Genomic DNA, 15915 nt, shown 5'->3' with positions numbered 1-15915 from the left:
AGAAGTGGATAGTAGTAGGCATTTTGAACACACAAAAAGGAAGTTCTTTTCCTAAATTTGTTCTAAATATTTGAAAGTTTGTACCTTTGGCATTTATTCCCTAGATTAAATGATTAAAATAGATAGAAGGAAAAATTGTGTGTTTTCATATATCACAGGAAGGAATGTTCATATCTTTGTGACAGGGGAAGTTTAAAATGAATACAAATTATTTTCCCCATCTCTTTTCCCAATTGACTGTATCTTTTCTCTTTTGCTTACCTTTATATTTTTATTTGTACTCTTGATATGTAAGTTTCTGCTTATGTAATTGTGTAGGACATGATTTAAATAGACAGTATTTTCATGTGTCATCACTCCCTGTACCTTACTGTATTTATCACAGCCCTTAATGGGGTGTCATTTAAAATTAGAGATCGTTTATCAGATATTCACAAATTTGTGGAACTCTGCATAAATTAAAAAATCTGGATAAAAATAATTGCATTATTATATTGACACAGATAAATGTATAGAAAAATATTATTTTAATAAGCTTTATAGTCAGTTTGCATATTACTTATCATCTCTGTCTTACTTCTTGGTATTTAATGCCAGAATATATATAACACACAAAGTTAAAGATTTGTTTTATAGCAGAATTGGTAAGTTTTTTCTGTTGAGGACCAAACTAAATATTTTAGCTTTTATAGGCTATACTATCTCTTTCGAAACTACTCAGCCCTTCTGTTATTGCACAAATACAGCTATAAATAATATGTAAAAGAATGCGCATGGCTATCTTCCAGTAAAACTTTATTTATAAAAATGGGTGGCCTGTGGATTTGCCGTAGAGGCCATTGTTAACTCTGGGTTTATGATATTAGATGAATAATTTAGTCTTTCAATACAGACTTGTTAAAATAGCATCAGAGAAACATTGAACAGAAGAAAAGTTACAGGATTCAGAATAAGAAGAGTTAGTAGTCAGATGAGGTCAGTGGTCAGGACATATTTTTAGGATCTTAAGTGATATTACAGTTCCTATACTGATGAATGGATATATTGAAACTTCTTGGGCATCATTATTAGTCTATATGTGTTCATCAGAAAGTGATGTTTTAAAGTTTATGTTTGTATTCCAGTTATCACCGCATGATAATCTGATTCTCAGTCAACCTGTTTCTTCACCTCTTCCTTTAAGGCAAGTAAAAATTCATTTTTGTTAGTTTCTCTAAATCTAGTGTGAGCTAAAGTAACATTCAAATATTTTCTCTCTTTCCTAAGTAAAATTTCAAATTTTTATGGCAATACCTATTTAACTGTTTCTTATCTAAATTATTTTTTCTTAGTATGTAAGTTAAAGTTCTAAAATAAGAAAAACTTTTACAGTTGTGTTTGGTATTTTGTATATCTATTTGTTATCATCAAGTACTTACCATTACATAAATAGGTATGCATACATGTAGATTTTGAAAGCAATTATTTTTAGCTTTAAATGTCCTCTGAAGAACACTCAAATGCAATTAATTTTAAATTTAACTTCAAAATAGAAAGAAACTTATAAATATTATACCATGGGATAGAACAATATATTTCATCACCTTAAAAGATCAGATAAATTATGAAGTTTGTTTTTTCTAAAGTACTATTTCTTAAAATTTAATTAACTGTGTAATTTTCCTAGCAGAGACATAATTAAAATATAATCAAGTTATTTTGTAGCATATACCTAAGGGAGACCAGCTGCCATCTTGTACATTAATTTTGTAAGAATTGCAGGTTATTTCATTACTCTCACCCCACAGTGACCAGAGTTTTCTTTACCTTTGTTTGAGCAGAAGATAAACTAGAAATACTTACTGAGACTATATGAAAACAATTCTAAATTACCCTAGGTCCTTTTTTATGGTAACAGCTTTATTGATATATAATTCATACACCATACGGTTCATCCAGTTAAATTGTACAATTCACTGGTTATAGTCACAGTTCTGTAGCTATCACTATAATCAATTTTAGAACATTTTCATCACTCTAAAAAGAAACCTTGTACCTGTTAGCAGTTTACCCTCCCTCATTCCTCCCATTTTTCCATGCGCGGGCGCGCGCGCGCGCGCACACACACACACACACACACACACACTCATGCACACATACACACACACCTTCCCTACTCCTCCCCAACACCAGCCAACAACTAAATCTGCTTTCTGTCTACAGATTTTCCTATTCTGAACATTTCATGTAAATGGAATATATAGTATGTGGTCTTTTGTGTTTAACTTCTTTCACTTAGCATAATGTTTCCAAGGTTTATCCATGTATTAGTACTTCATTTCTTTTTATTTACAACAAATATTTCAGTGTGTGCAAAACCACATTTTATTTATTCATCAGTTGATAGATATTTGAGTTGTTTCCCCTTTTTGACTACTATGACTAATGCTGCTATGAATATATGCAAGTTTTTTGTGGGCATGTTTTCATTTCTCCAAGAAACTTTTGTTACTAGTTTTGCTTTATTTTTTAAAAAGTTAAGTCTATGGCCATGCTACCCTGAACAAGCCCGATCCTGTCTGATCTCGGAAGCTAACCAGGGTCGGGCCTGGTTAGTACTTGGATAGGAGACTACCTAGGAATACCAGGTGCTCAAGGTAAAAATAAAAAATAAGGGATTATAAGATGACAAGGTCCTTGTAATCTGAGGTCAACCAAGGGTTGCCTCACCTAAAAAATAAAAAATAAAAATAAGTAAAAAATAAAAAGTTAATTCGGTGAAGCCAATTATTTAGCGTTATATAGACAAAATACTGGTTGCCTTTCTGCATTATTTACAGTTTAGTATTTTGTTACTATCACAGTCTAAGTTTTATTTATTAATTTGCTTTGTATATGTCATCATTTGGGAGCTCTTGATTTCATATTACTATTACTACAGTAATAAAAATAATCTATTTATAAATCTAAATTTAAATATGTGTATTTACCTTAAGGTGGGCCTAAAAGTTACATAGTTTTTCAGATAATTACAGTGGAAGATGAGCCATATTAAAAAAAATAAAAAACTTCTACTAAAAGATTTTCTTTACTTGGACATTATGTATCATAGGTTGTTTTATGTAAAACAAAGCAGGTGACTTTTTAATATCACAAATAAGTTTAATTTGTCACCATGAAAAGTCTGAATTAAGCAGATTCTTGGACTTGGGGTTCATATCCACCAGCCTATTCAACTTTAGCACTTGTGTCATTATCAAGCATTAGAACTGCTACTTTGACCATGAAGCTTTGTTAGTTTTCCCAATTAAACTTGAGCTTCTTCACCATTTTGACTTTTCTAACAGACATCAAGGAACAGATAAAGAGATTGGCAAGCCTTTTCTAGGTCTTTTCCAGTGCTGTCTGGAGTCAGTTTATTGACCACTTCTTTCAAACTATTTGTCTGCACTTCTCAGGTCATGATTTCCATCATCTTCAGATTTGGTGGACCTGTTGATGATGAGCATAAGAGATCCTCTAATTGTTATGATTTTTAGTAAAACCAATACAGAATAAATGAAGCAAATAACCATCAATAGTGTTGACATGAACATGAGCTTCAGTCACGGTCTGCCATTTTTTGACCATGGAGCACATTTTGTCATGGGTAAGATCCATGCTATGGAAATTAGTCAGACAGTTTTTTCCTGAACATTCTCAGTAATTAGCTTAAATTTTCTAAATGCAGCGTCTTCATTTTGCAGATCATCTAAGCTCACTTCAAAAACATAACCCTTGAGACCACCAGATGGGATTTTGGTTCCTTGAGTTCTCCTGACTAGTGTTTTCCCAATATTTCTTATATTGAACATAGTTGTTGCTTTCACATCTTACCAGTTTTTCTTAGAAAATGAGTCAACAACTCTCTTCTTGGCTCCCTTTTTACCCAAACCTTTCACAAGGCACTTGTTCTTTCCAACCACCATGGTGCTTACTCAGCCAAAAGGGGAAGCAGATGACTTTTTATTTTCCATTTGAATCCAATGCAGAAGAATTGAATGATTTTGAAACCTTATAAAACTTCATTGATTTCATAGTATGTTTCCGATATAGTGTTTTCCCTACATAACGGTAGTAAGCATGTTTCTAAGTTGTATACATAATACAAATCCTACCCTGATGAACTTTTCTTCCATTATTTTGAATAATGAGGTGTTTGGATATTTCTTTCTTTTTTTTTTTTTTTTTTTAATTATATGTTTTTGTTTGGATTGACAGTGGTGGCAAGTTTTCAACACTACTTCAGAATTTAGGTCCCGAAAATGCTGTGACACTACTGGTGTTTGCAGTAACAGAACATAAGATTCTCATCCATTCCTTACGGCCTTCTGTGCTTACTAGTGTGACAGAAGCATTAGTTTCTGTGAGTATCACAGTTTCTTATTGGCAATCAATTGTTTTAAACCTAATTTAAGGCTATTTTAATGTGTAACTAAAATTCATAGAGTAATGAATTTATATGTTGCAAAAAACAATTTTATTTTTCTGACCGTTAACACTAGTTATAATTAATTTGTTATCAAGCATTAGACTTTTAGTATGAATATTTAAAAGACAGGTTTTTTTATGTGCTGATAAATTATGCTTCACTATCAAACAGCTAAATATTCTATTTTTTGTTTATCCAAGATGATTTTCCCTTTCCACTGGCCATGCCCATATGTTCCTCTCTGCCCACTGGCTTTAGCAGATGTCTTGAGTGCACCATGTCCATTCATAGTAGGAATTGATTCAAGATACTTTGATCTCTATGATCCTCCACCAGATGTTACTTGTGTTGACCTAGATACCAACACCATTTCTCAGTAAGTAACATTTCAGTGTTCCTAAACCCAATAGTTTACAACTTCATAATATATGCGTGTAATTGTGTATTTTTTCAATAATCGTTAGAATTTCTTGTAAACTATATTGTTTTTGAATTTGGGGTTATGACCATCTTTGAATCAGCTCTTACTTTGAGAGGATAGATTTAGAGTATTAGATGAGGTTTTGTTGGAAAGATCTTTAAATATTTAAGAAGCTTTATAATCTTATGCTTACTTAGAAATTTAGCAGAAGAAAAATTGAGGTTAGAAATAGAAAAGTTTATTTCTCTTTAATCAAATGAGCATGGGTGGAATCACAAATTGCATTAAAATACTGTTTCCTGATTAATATTTCAATCCTATTTCTAATCTTGTAAACGATTAGAATGCTAATACTTCATAGCAAAATTAATGTTTTTAAATTTTTAAATAACTTTTAAATTATACATAATTTTATCAATTTTATACTTTAGGAGTTTAAGGATCTTATAAGTTTCCCTCTTTTTATTGGAATAATATTTCAGTTGTAGCTACTGGAGCGATACCTTTTATAGATTTTTCATAATTCAGTGTTTCTCTTGTGTCCCTTATTTGCATTTTAATCATAGTTATGCTATTCAGGGAAGAAGAAGTTGATGCAGCGACCACATTAGAATCCACAGGACATACTTAAAATAATGACAAGTTAGTCTATCAATAAAGCCCAAAAGCTAGTATGCCTTTTACAACTTAAATATGTATATGTGAAATAGGTTTTTCTTAATTTTTAAAAGCATGTGTTATATTAAAGCCTTTAGATTTAATTCTGAAACCTTATATTAATTCTGGTCTTGTCATATGTCAAAACCTCAAGTACCTAAATCATCAGAAAAGTTTAGTAAAAAAAAAACTTTTGTTATAAAGTATATATGCTGTCAAAAAGCTTTCAGAGAAAGCCTAACCGAAGTAATGTGGGATGTACTTTGTGCATAAAAGCCGTTTTATATATGGGATCAATAGAATCGAAGATTCTTTACTAGGAACATTTAATTCTTTAAATATTAAAGTAGTATCTCTTTTCTTTGCCAGTTGTTAATGTTACACGACATTGTTTTTAAAAACTGAAATTAAGGGTGGTTAATGAGTATATACTGTGTTTATTATAATAATAAATTTCTTTTTCTCTCTTTTTATATGTTTCCTTAATTTGTTAGAAGAATTTTTTCTTATTTTATCTTACTGTTTTGATCACTAATGAGGTAAAGCATCAAAGAAACATGCATAGTTACATTATCAGTAGTAGTCTTCCTTCTTGATATTATCATCCTTACAAACCTATGGGAGGAATAAACTAGTGAACTAAAATCCTCTACTTTCCTTCATCCAAAATTTCTGGAGCCTCAACCTGAAATTTGAAAGAAAAACAAATCATGAGTATGGAATTTTGGGGTTCCTTTTCCCTCTCTGACTCTTAGGTACATGTAATACAGAGTATATAATGAATATCAAGAAATTTCTGAAGGAATATTAATATCCGATGTGTGTTAGGCATAGAGCTGTATGCATAGCTTAAGTTATTGCATATTACTCTGTATTTTGTGAGGTAGTTTTACTGACCCTTCTGACATAAAGAAACCAAAGCTTAGATTTTTAAGTAATTTATCAAAAGGCACATAGCTTATATTGCTAGAACTGGATTTTGAAATCATCACTGACTGACTCTAAAATGAATACATCTGCCACTCATTATTAGCTATTTATATAATAGTAATTTTGTAAATAAAGTTACCATGAATGAAAATTCAGAAGGCTATCATAGATACAAACTGAGGTACTAAATAAAACTGTCCTACTCAGCCAAGTTTTAGAGTGAAGATGTCAAGGACAAGAGAAAGAAATTACTTGAATAAATAGCAAAAATTAGATGTAGTGAAATGATATCAAGGTATTTTTCATTCATTCATTTATGTTGCAGACATATCTTAAGTCCGCTTTTTTTTTTTTGCTAGGCACTGAGAATAAAAAGGCAAACTAAGTACACTCTTTTTAAATTGCTCATAATCTAGTTTGGTAAGGCAGGCATGCACACAATGAATGATAAGATGCAGTTGGGAGTGCCGTGTTGCAAAGGTTTTCCAAGAAAATAATGTAAATAGTGTTTCTATGTTGTGTTCTCGCTGTAATTCAGGATTCCATTCTTCTGGTCACATTATAAATGAAATAAAACCTTTGCAGCAGGACATCTGTAATTTGACCCTGCCCTATCTGTATTTTTATTCTCATTTGTGGAAAGATAGGAGATATTCCAAGACAGTTGTTCTTTGTCAGCTTAAGCTTTCCCATCCACTCTTTTTTTCTTTGTTTACTTTTCAGAGTGGTATTTGCCCTTTTTGTTCTGTGGGAAGTTCAGGGAACATTAAAAAAATAGTTCAACAAGTTCCACTACACACCTGTGCTATGTTGTCTTTGGTGGTTAGAACATGAGTGATTTACTTTTGCTTTTTCTCTACATTTTCCAAGTTTTCTAAAATGAGTATTCATTGTTTTTGAAATAGAATAAAAGATTTAGTAAATAAAGAATGCAATAAAAAAAAGCTATAGTTGAGTCTTGTCATATCACCATGCTCTTTTTTTCTCCTACCCCATATATAGTTTAAAGAGCATCCGTGTCATAATAGTTATAATAAAAGAGATTATAGGAGTTTGTCGTAGAAACAAAAATAACACTCCTCTTTTATAGTAATAAAAGTATTTTTGGAATGTCATACTTTATTCAACTAGTTTAATATTATAGATTATTTCTTTTCTGAAAGAAACAAAAATAAATTTTACTTATAATTTTAGGAAACTAAAAATCTAGATATTTAAATATACCAAAGCATTTTGATAGGCTTTAGGGATCATAAGTTCATTGAAAGTTTTCTGCAATGCTTTATCATGGAATTTATAAGAAAAATCACAGAGGAGGATTTTCACAATATTTTAGTATCTAAAGACTCTTAAATGGGGTTTGAGTAATGACCACCACATTAAGTTTTGTAATGATTAGTATGATTACAATGCAATGAATCAGTACCAACATAACTTCAGATTTTTGAACTATATTTCATCCAAGGTTCCACCCTCATTTAAATCAATTTTAAAATAGTCAACATTCTAATTTACCCAAGTAGTGTTTTTCTCCTTTTAACTGGAATATTTTGTGTTTTATTTTTTGTTCAATGTGCTTTCTCTCTTCCCTTTTTATATATAACAAGTATATACTCCCCCTACCCCCCCCCAAAAAAAATCCATCTAACAAATATATTCTTTTTGTTATTTAATCTCAGAACTGGTGACAAGAAAAATGTAGCCTGGAAGATACTTCCAAAGAAACCATGTAAAAATCTAATGAACACATTGAATAATTTGCACCAGCAACTGGCAAAATGTAAGTGTCTAACTTAATTAAAGGAAGTAATTTAATCTGAGAAAAGGACTCCAATTTGCTTTTCTTATAAAAGGATACTGTTTATCTAGAGGAACGTGTTTTTATAATCTGAAAGGTGAATGAGCATTATTGCAAAATTTGTTGAAAACTTAATGGGAGATTTATAAAATTTATTTTTGATATCTATCACATTTTCATGGAACCATTGTAGAATAATAAAATTAAAGAAGAGTTAAGGTGGTTGTTTTCTTTAATTTTACCACTGCTGAAATACCATAGAAAAAAAATAAGCATTTTCACTTGTATATTTTCTTCATACATAGAATAGAAAAAATTATTTTTGTAAACATAATACAGATGGTTTCAGTTACATTAGAAAGTGCCGATTTTCAGTGGGGTGAAAGCTAGGTCATATGCTTTCCATCCTCAGTGGATCTTATTTTCAAATATTTGAAAATAGAAGCTTACTGAAAGCATTAGGAAATTAATCAAAATGAAAATTGATTAGGATATGGAATATTTCAGTAAAAAGCTTGTATAAGAATATCTTGACTGTGATCCAGAATTACTAATAAGAAGAATTAAATCTTTGTTTATATAATCCTCTTGGTATTTTATAACAACGGTTCATTCAGGTTTCAAATTTAATACTTATTGTATGAAAAATGGTCAGTAATGGTGTTGCAGTATTCGAGGTTCTCATTTATATATTTGGTGATGAAATATAAACATAGGAGGTGGTCTACATGCTTGAGAGTTGAAGGTGCCTATTAGTATACTTGGAAACAGACATGGTAGACTGTTTACAAAGTAAACCTCACAGGTAGATAATTCAGAAGTGGCTTATCAATATTGGGGTATGAGAAAAATGGCATTATATAGAATAAAATTTTGTCTTATGGAACAAATTCGATGGAATTTAATTTTATCTACCATGTTAATTACTTTCTTAAAGTGCATGCAGTTCTTTTGAATAACAGAAAAGTCCAGCAGCTTTTGTAGTAATATTGTCTTTGCAACTATGAGGATAATAAAGTTGAAAGAAGTACCTTCTCAGAGATCATGCAATTCACAAGGATGAAGCTAATTATTAAAACCTAGACATTCTGTTCAAATGTTTGCATTCTTTCTGATATCCTTTTTCTTAAACTATTTATTTATTTATATATTTATTTATTTATTTAGCCTTTTATTTATTTTTCCTCCTTCCCCCTCCTCCCTCTCCTCTGGTAACCACTAGTCCATTGTCCATGTCCATGAATCTCTGTTTGTTTGTCCTGTTCATTTGTTGCTTTTAGGTTTATATCCCATATATGTGATATCATGTGATTTTCAACCTTTTCTGTCTGGTTTATTTCGCTTAGTATGATTGTTTCAAGGTCCATCCATGTTGTTGCAAATGGCAGTATTTCATCTCTTTTTATGAGTGAGTAATATTCCGTTGTATATATGTACCACAGCTTCTTTAGTCAATCCTCTATTGTAGAATACTTCAGTTGCTTCCATGTCCTGGCCACCATGAATGATGCTGCTACGAACATCGGTGTTCAGATATCTTTCGAATTTGAGTTTTCAAGACTTTGGAGTAAATACCCAGTAGAGGGATTGCTGGATCATATAGTAAATCAATTCTTAGTTTTTTGAGGAACCTCCATACTGTTTTCCATAGTGGCTGTACCAATTTGCAGTCCCACCAGCAGTGTATGAGGGTTCCTATTTCTCCACATCTTCTCCAACATTTGTTGATAAGATGTCCTGTTGATTATAGCCATTCTTACCAAGTGTGAGATGGTATCTCATAGTGGTTTTGATTTGTATTTCCCCAATAGCTAGCGATGTTGAGGATCTTTTCATATCTTTGTTGGCCATCTGTATGTCTTCTAGGGAGAAGTGTCTGTTCAGGTCCTCTGCCCATTTTTTGAATGGGTCGTTTGTTTTTTTGTTGTTTTTAAGTCATATGAGTTCTTTGTATATTTTGGATATTAGGCCCTTATTGGAGGTGTTACTTGCAAATATATTTTCCCATTCAGATGGTTATCTCTTTACCTCGTTGATGGTTTCTTTTGTTTAGCAGAAGCTTTTAGTTTGATGTAGTCCCATTCATTTATTTCCTTGCCTTTGAGGTCAAATTCATAAAATTCTCTCTAAGTTCAAGGACCTTGAGTTTAGTTCCTATGTTTTCTTCTATGCATTTTATTTTTTCAGGTCTTATATTCAGTTCCTTAATCCATTTTGAGTTAATTATGGTGTGTGGTGATAGACAGTAGTCTAGTTTCACTCTTCTGCAGGTGGCTTTCCAGTTTTCCCAGCACCACTTATTGAAGAGGCATTCCTTTCTCCACTGTATATTTTTGGCTTTTTTTTGTCAAAAATTATTTGCCCATATAAATGTGGGTTTATTTCTGGACTCTCAATTCTGTTCCACTGGTCCTTGTGTCTATTTTTCTGCCAATACCATGCCATTTTGATTACTGTTGCTTTATAATATAATTTGAAATTGGGCAGAGTGATGCCTCTAGCCTCATTCTTTTTTCTCAGGATAGCTTTGGCAATTCAGGGTCCTTTGTGCTTCAATACAAATCTGATTTTCTTGTTCTATTTCTTTAAAAAATGTTGATGGGATTTTGACGAGGATTGCATTAAATCTGTATAATGCTTTAGGTAATAAGTTCATTTTAACTGTGTTGATTCTTTCCATTTCTTTGTATCTTCTTCAATTTCCTTTAATAGAGTCTTTTAGTTTTCATTGTATAGGTTCTTCACATGTTTTGTTAGATTTATTCCTAGGCGTTTTATGCTTTTTGCTGCAATTGTGAAAGGAATCATTTTTTCCACTTCTTTTTCTGATGCTTCATTGTTAGAGAATAGGAATGCTATGGATTTTTGAACATTTATTTTGTATCCAGAGACTTTACTGTATTTGCTTATTGTTTCTAGTAGTGTTCTTGTGGAGTCTTTAGGGTTTTCTATATAGAGAATCATGTCATCAGCAAATGGTGACAATTTGACTTCTTTGTTTCCTATTTGGATGCCTTTTATATCTTTCTCTTGCCTGATTGCACTCACTAGGACCTCTAATTTATATTAAATAACAGTGGTGATAGTGGACGGACTTGCCTTGTTCCTGATCTTAGAGGGAAGATTTTTAGTTTTTCACCATTAAGAATAATGTTGGCTGAGGGCTTGTCATATATGGCCTTTATTATATTAAGGTCTTTTCCTTCTATACTGATTTCGTTAAGTTGATGACAAAATCATAAATGGGTGCTTTATCTTGTCGAAGGCTTTTTCTGCATCTATCAATATGATCATATGATTCTTATTTTTTTAAATTTGTTTATGTGATGTATCACATTAATCAATTTGCATATATTGAACCATCCCTGTGTCCCTGGGATGAAGCCCACTTGATCGTGGTTTATAACCCTTTTAATATGTTGCTGTATTCGGTTTGCTAATATCTTATTTAGGATTTTTGCATCTGTGTTCATGAGAGATATTTGTCTGTAGTTCTCTTTTTTTGTGCTACCTTTACCAAGTTTTGGTATCAGGGTGATGTTGGCCTCATAAAATGAATTGAGAAGTATGGCCTGCTCTTCAATTTTTTGGAAGAGTTTGAGGAGAATAGATATTAAATCTTCTTTGAATGTTTGGTAGAATTCACTAGTGAAGCCATCTGGTCCTGGACTTTTACTTTTTGGTAGGTTTTTGATGATTGTTTCGATTTCCATACTGCTGACCAGTCTATTTAGATTTTCCTATTCATCTTGACTCATTCTAGGAAGGTTGTATTTTTCTAAGTGCTAGTTCATTTCTTCAGGTTATTAAATGTCGTGTTATATACTTTTTCATAGTATTCTTGTATGATCCTTTGTATTTCTGCAGTGTCTGTTGTAATTTCCCCTCTTTCATCCCTGATTTTGCTTATTTGTGTCCTTTTTCTTTTTACTTAGTGAGTCTAGCCAGGGGTTTGTCATATTATATATTATTAACCTTTTCAAAGAACCAGCTCTTTGTTGCATTTATTTTTTCTATTGTTTTTTTTGTTTGTTTGTTTGTTTTCAATTTCATTTATTTTGGCTCTAATTTTGATTATTTCTTTCCTTCTGTTGACTTTAGCTCTCATTCGTTCTGCCTGTTCTGGTTTTTTAAGATGAAGCATTAGGCTGTTTATTTGGGCTCGTTCTTGTTTTTGGAGGTAGGCTCGTAATGATATGAACTTTCCTCTTATTACCACTTTTGCCGTGTCCCAGAAGTTTTGATATGCTGTACTACCATTATCATTCATTTCTATGTATTTCTTTTTATATATGTGTATTAATGCTAACTGCATTCTCTGTGCCATGCTCCCCATTTCTTGATCTCTCTTTTTATTTCTTCTCTGACCCAGTTATTCTTCAATAGTATGTTGTTTATCTCCATGTATTTGTGGTCTTTTGGCTTTCTTTTTACAGGTGATCTCTAGTTTCAAAGCATTATGATCAGAGAATATGGTTGGTTTGATTTCAACCCTCTTATATTTGTTGAGGCTATCTTTGTATCCCAGTATGTGCTCAATCCTTGAGAATGTTCCGTGTACACTAGAGAAGAATGTATAAGCAGCTGTTTGAGGATGAAAGGCTCTGTAAATGTCAATTATGTCCAGTTGATCTAATGTATCACTTAAGGATGTTATTTTCATATTGATTTTCTATTTGGATGATCTATCCATATCTTACAGTGGGGTATTTAGGTCCCCTACTACGATAGTGTTTTAGTCTTAGTAATTGTTTTATGTATTTCGGGGCTCCCTGATTGGAAGCATAGATATTAATAAGTGTTATGTCTTCTTGGTGCATGATTCCTTTTATCATTATGAAGTGTCCCTGAGTATCTTTACCTTTTTTTATTTTGAAGTCTATTTTGTCCGATATTAGTACTGTTACTCTCACTTTTCTCTGAATGCCATTTGCTTAAAATGTCATTTTCCACCCTTTCACTTTGAGTCATATTTGTCTTTGGAACTGAGATGTGTCTCCTGGAGGAAGCATATGGTTGGGTTTTGATTTTTGATCCAATCTGCAACTCTGCCTTTTTATTGGTGAGTTCAGTCCAGTTACATTTAGGGTGATTATTGAAATATGAGGTCTTCTTATAGCCATTTTATCTTTTGCTTTCTGGTAGCTCGGTGTTTCCAATGCTTCCTTGTCCTTGTGTTTCTGTTTTCTTTATTTTGGTTGACTTTTGTGGGTTTTCCCTCTGGTCCTTCTTGTTTTATGTTAAATACTTCAGTTGTGAATCTTTGGTGTATGGTTACCATTACCAATATGTAAAGAATAGTTGTATATATACAGTCGTCTCTTTTCTTCTGCACATGCCTTATCTCCATTCCCCTTTGTGAATTTGGATCTTCGAATCCTCCTGTTTTCAGTCATTATTTTCTCATTTGTCCCTGTATGTGCTGAGCATTCATTACTATCTTGCTATAGCAAATCTCTTTTTATTTTAAGCCTATAGCGCCCTGTTCTTAGTAAGGGTTGTACTCCTCTGAGTTTATCAGCCTGCTAGTCACCTTACTCCTAATTATGTTGGTGGATTTTTGTTTTTTTGTTTTTTTTTTGTCATTTTATTTTAGGTGAGCTGACCCCTTTCAGTATTTCCTGTAGTGCAGGCCTCATAGTGGAGAATTTCCTCAATTTTTGTATGTCCGGAAAGATTTTTATTTCTCCTTCATATCTAAAGGAGAGCTTAGCTGGATACATTATTCTGGGCTGGTAGTTCCTTTCATTTAATAGTTTGAATATTTGATTGTACTCCTTTCTGGCTTGTAAGGTTTGTGCTAAGAAATCTGATAATAATCTAATGGGTTTCATTTATAGATTACTGCCTTCTTTCCCCTGACTGCCCTGAGAATTCTGCCTTTGTCATTGACTTTTGATAATTTTAATACAATGTGTCTTGGTGAAGGCCTTTTTTCAGTTGAAATAACTGGGTGTTCTATTGACATCTTGAATTCCAAGCTCCAGCTCATTCCTTAGACTTGGGAAATTCTCGTCCACTATTTGTTTGAAAATGCTTTCTAATCCCTGCTCCTTTTCTTCTCCTTTGAGAAGTCCCATTATTCTTATGTTTCCTCTCCTGCTGGTATCAGCTAGTTTTTGAATTTCTCTTTTATCATTTTTCATTCTTTGATTTCTCTCTTCTTCCTCCTAATTTATTTCTAGATTTCTGTCTTTGATATCACTGATCCTTTCCTTCATGTGGTTGGCTCTATTTCCCAAGCTTGTTATTTCATTTTCAACTCTTGCAGTGTGTTCTTTATCTCCAGAAGGCCTATTCGGTTCTTTTTGAGGGTTTCAGTCTCCTTGCAAAAGAATTCATTCTGCACATCTAGTTTTTTCAATTCCCAAAATTGTTGGTATGATTTGTTTCGGATCTCATTGAGTTTTTTCAGAAGTACCATCCCGAATTCTCTGTCATTTAAGTTGCATTTTTCTATGTCTCTAAGCTTATTTTCTCGAAATTTTTCTCCTGTCTGCGATGGCTGGTCATGTTGATTGTTCATGGTGTTTAATGGACTATTTTTCCTCCTGGCCATTAATGGAAGTGTGTTCTGCTTTTTTTCTTTTTTTCCAGAAAGATTTATTATATAATGGTCCTAGCCTGTTGCAAAGAAGGTGTTTTTCTTTTGCTTTCTAGTAGGTGGCATCTGAGCCTCTTGGATCTCTGCTTTATATAAAGTCTTAATAATGTCTTTTTTTCCCCTTATAGATGTTTAATCATGCTCACTACCTTCAGTCTCAGTTGCTGTCATTGTTAGCAACAGTTTGCTCAGATTCCCCAGGGGCTCTGCAGTAATTGGTCTCAGGGTAGAAGGGGAGGGGCCCTCGAGGTTGGGGGATGGGGGCTGTGGCTCAACCTCAGTTTTGCAACCGAGGCTGGTAACAGTTAACTATTGTTTTTCTGCTGTCCTTGCTTTTCTGCCTTGTGTCCTGATGACGAGGCACTGCCACTGGCCAGAGGCACTGCCACTGGCTGCGTGGAACTCATAGCACTCCGAGGCAGGGCTGTTCAGGGAACTCACCTCTCTTTCTTCCCTCCCCCTCCTCCTATAGGCTGTGAGAGGCAGCTTCTTTATTTCTCCCAGTCTACCGCCAGACACCCGTGGTAGCTCTTATCAGCAGATCCCATGCTCAGACATGCAGGTGTGCAGTTTGGGTGTTTTTATTGAGTTTTAGATGTTCAGTTTATTGTCATTTCAAGGGGAGAGATCTGGGAACGCCTCTTATTCTGCCATGTTTAATCCAATCTCCTCTAATCTGCTTTTTTAGATAATAAGAACTCAAACAAACAAACAAACACCTATCTTAAATGATTTATTGTTCCTTGTATTTTAATTAAATTTCACATTTTTTGAAGCAATCACAAACTTTTTCCCCCTGACCCTTTGAGAATAGATGCTCCATCATTTTCAAATGGAATGTATTTCCTACCAACAAGTGCATCCTGCTACATCGCTACTGCATAACCATGAAAATTAGGAAATTAGCATTCAGCATTACTGCTATCCAGTTATAATAATGTTCTTTATAGTAAAAGAATAAATTTCTGAATCAGATGTTTTGTTTAGTTTCAAGTCTCTTTAGTCTCCTTTTCTCTTAAACAGTTCCTCTATTCTTTTATTTTCTTGACACTTTT

The 15915-nt window shown here is 32.9% G+C and overlaps 1 protein-coding gene and 2 pseudogenes across 10 annotated transcripts in view; 2 read left to right on the top strand and 1 right to left on the bottom strand.

Moving 5' to 3' along the window:
* The window catches only part of DENND4A (DENN domain containing 4A), a 105355-nt gene that overhangs the window by 47533 nt on the left and 41907 nt on the right, over positions 1-15915 (top strand). For all 10 annotated transcript variants that reach the window (XM_036217910.1, XM_036217902.1, XM_036217901.1 and 7 more), the window contains exons 9-12: positions 1125-1183; positions 4240-4384; positions 4651-4826; positions 8138-8238. In XM_036217910.1, the coding sequence (XP_036073803.1) occupies positions 1125-1183; positions 4240-4384; positions 4651-4826; positions 8138-8238 (481 nt within the window). The remainder of the gene's footprint in view (positions 1-1124; positions 1184-4239; positions 4385-4650; positions 4827-8137; positions 8239-15915) is intronic.
* LOC118601500 lies at positions 2521-2639 on the top strand (annotated as a pseudogene).
* On the bottom strand, positions 3169-3947 carry LOC107508900 (annotated as a pseudogene).

Source organism: Rousettus aegyptiacus, unplaced genomic scaffold, assembly GCF_014176215.1.
Source record: "Rousettus aegyptiacus isolate mRouAeg1 unplaced genomic scaffold, mRouAeg1.p scaffold_m13_p_3, whole genome shotgun sequence".
Taxonomy (NCBI): domain Eukaryota; kingdom Metazoa; phylum Chordata; class Mammalia; order Chiroptera; family Pteropodidae; genus Rousettus; species Rousettus aegyptiacus.
This window is presented reverse-complemented; position numbering and strand designations above follow the sequence as displayed.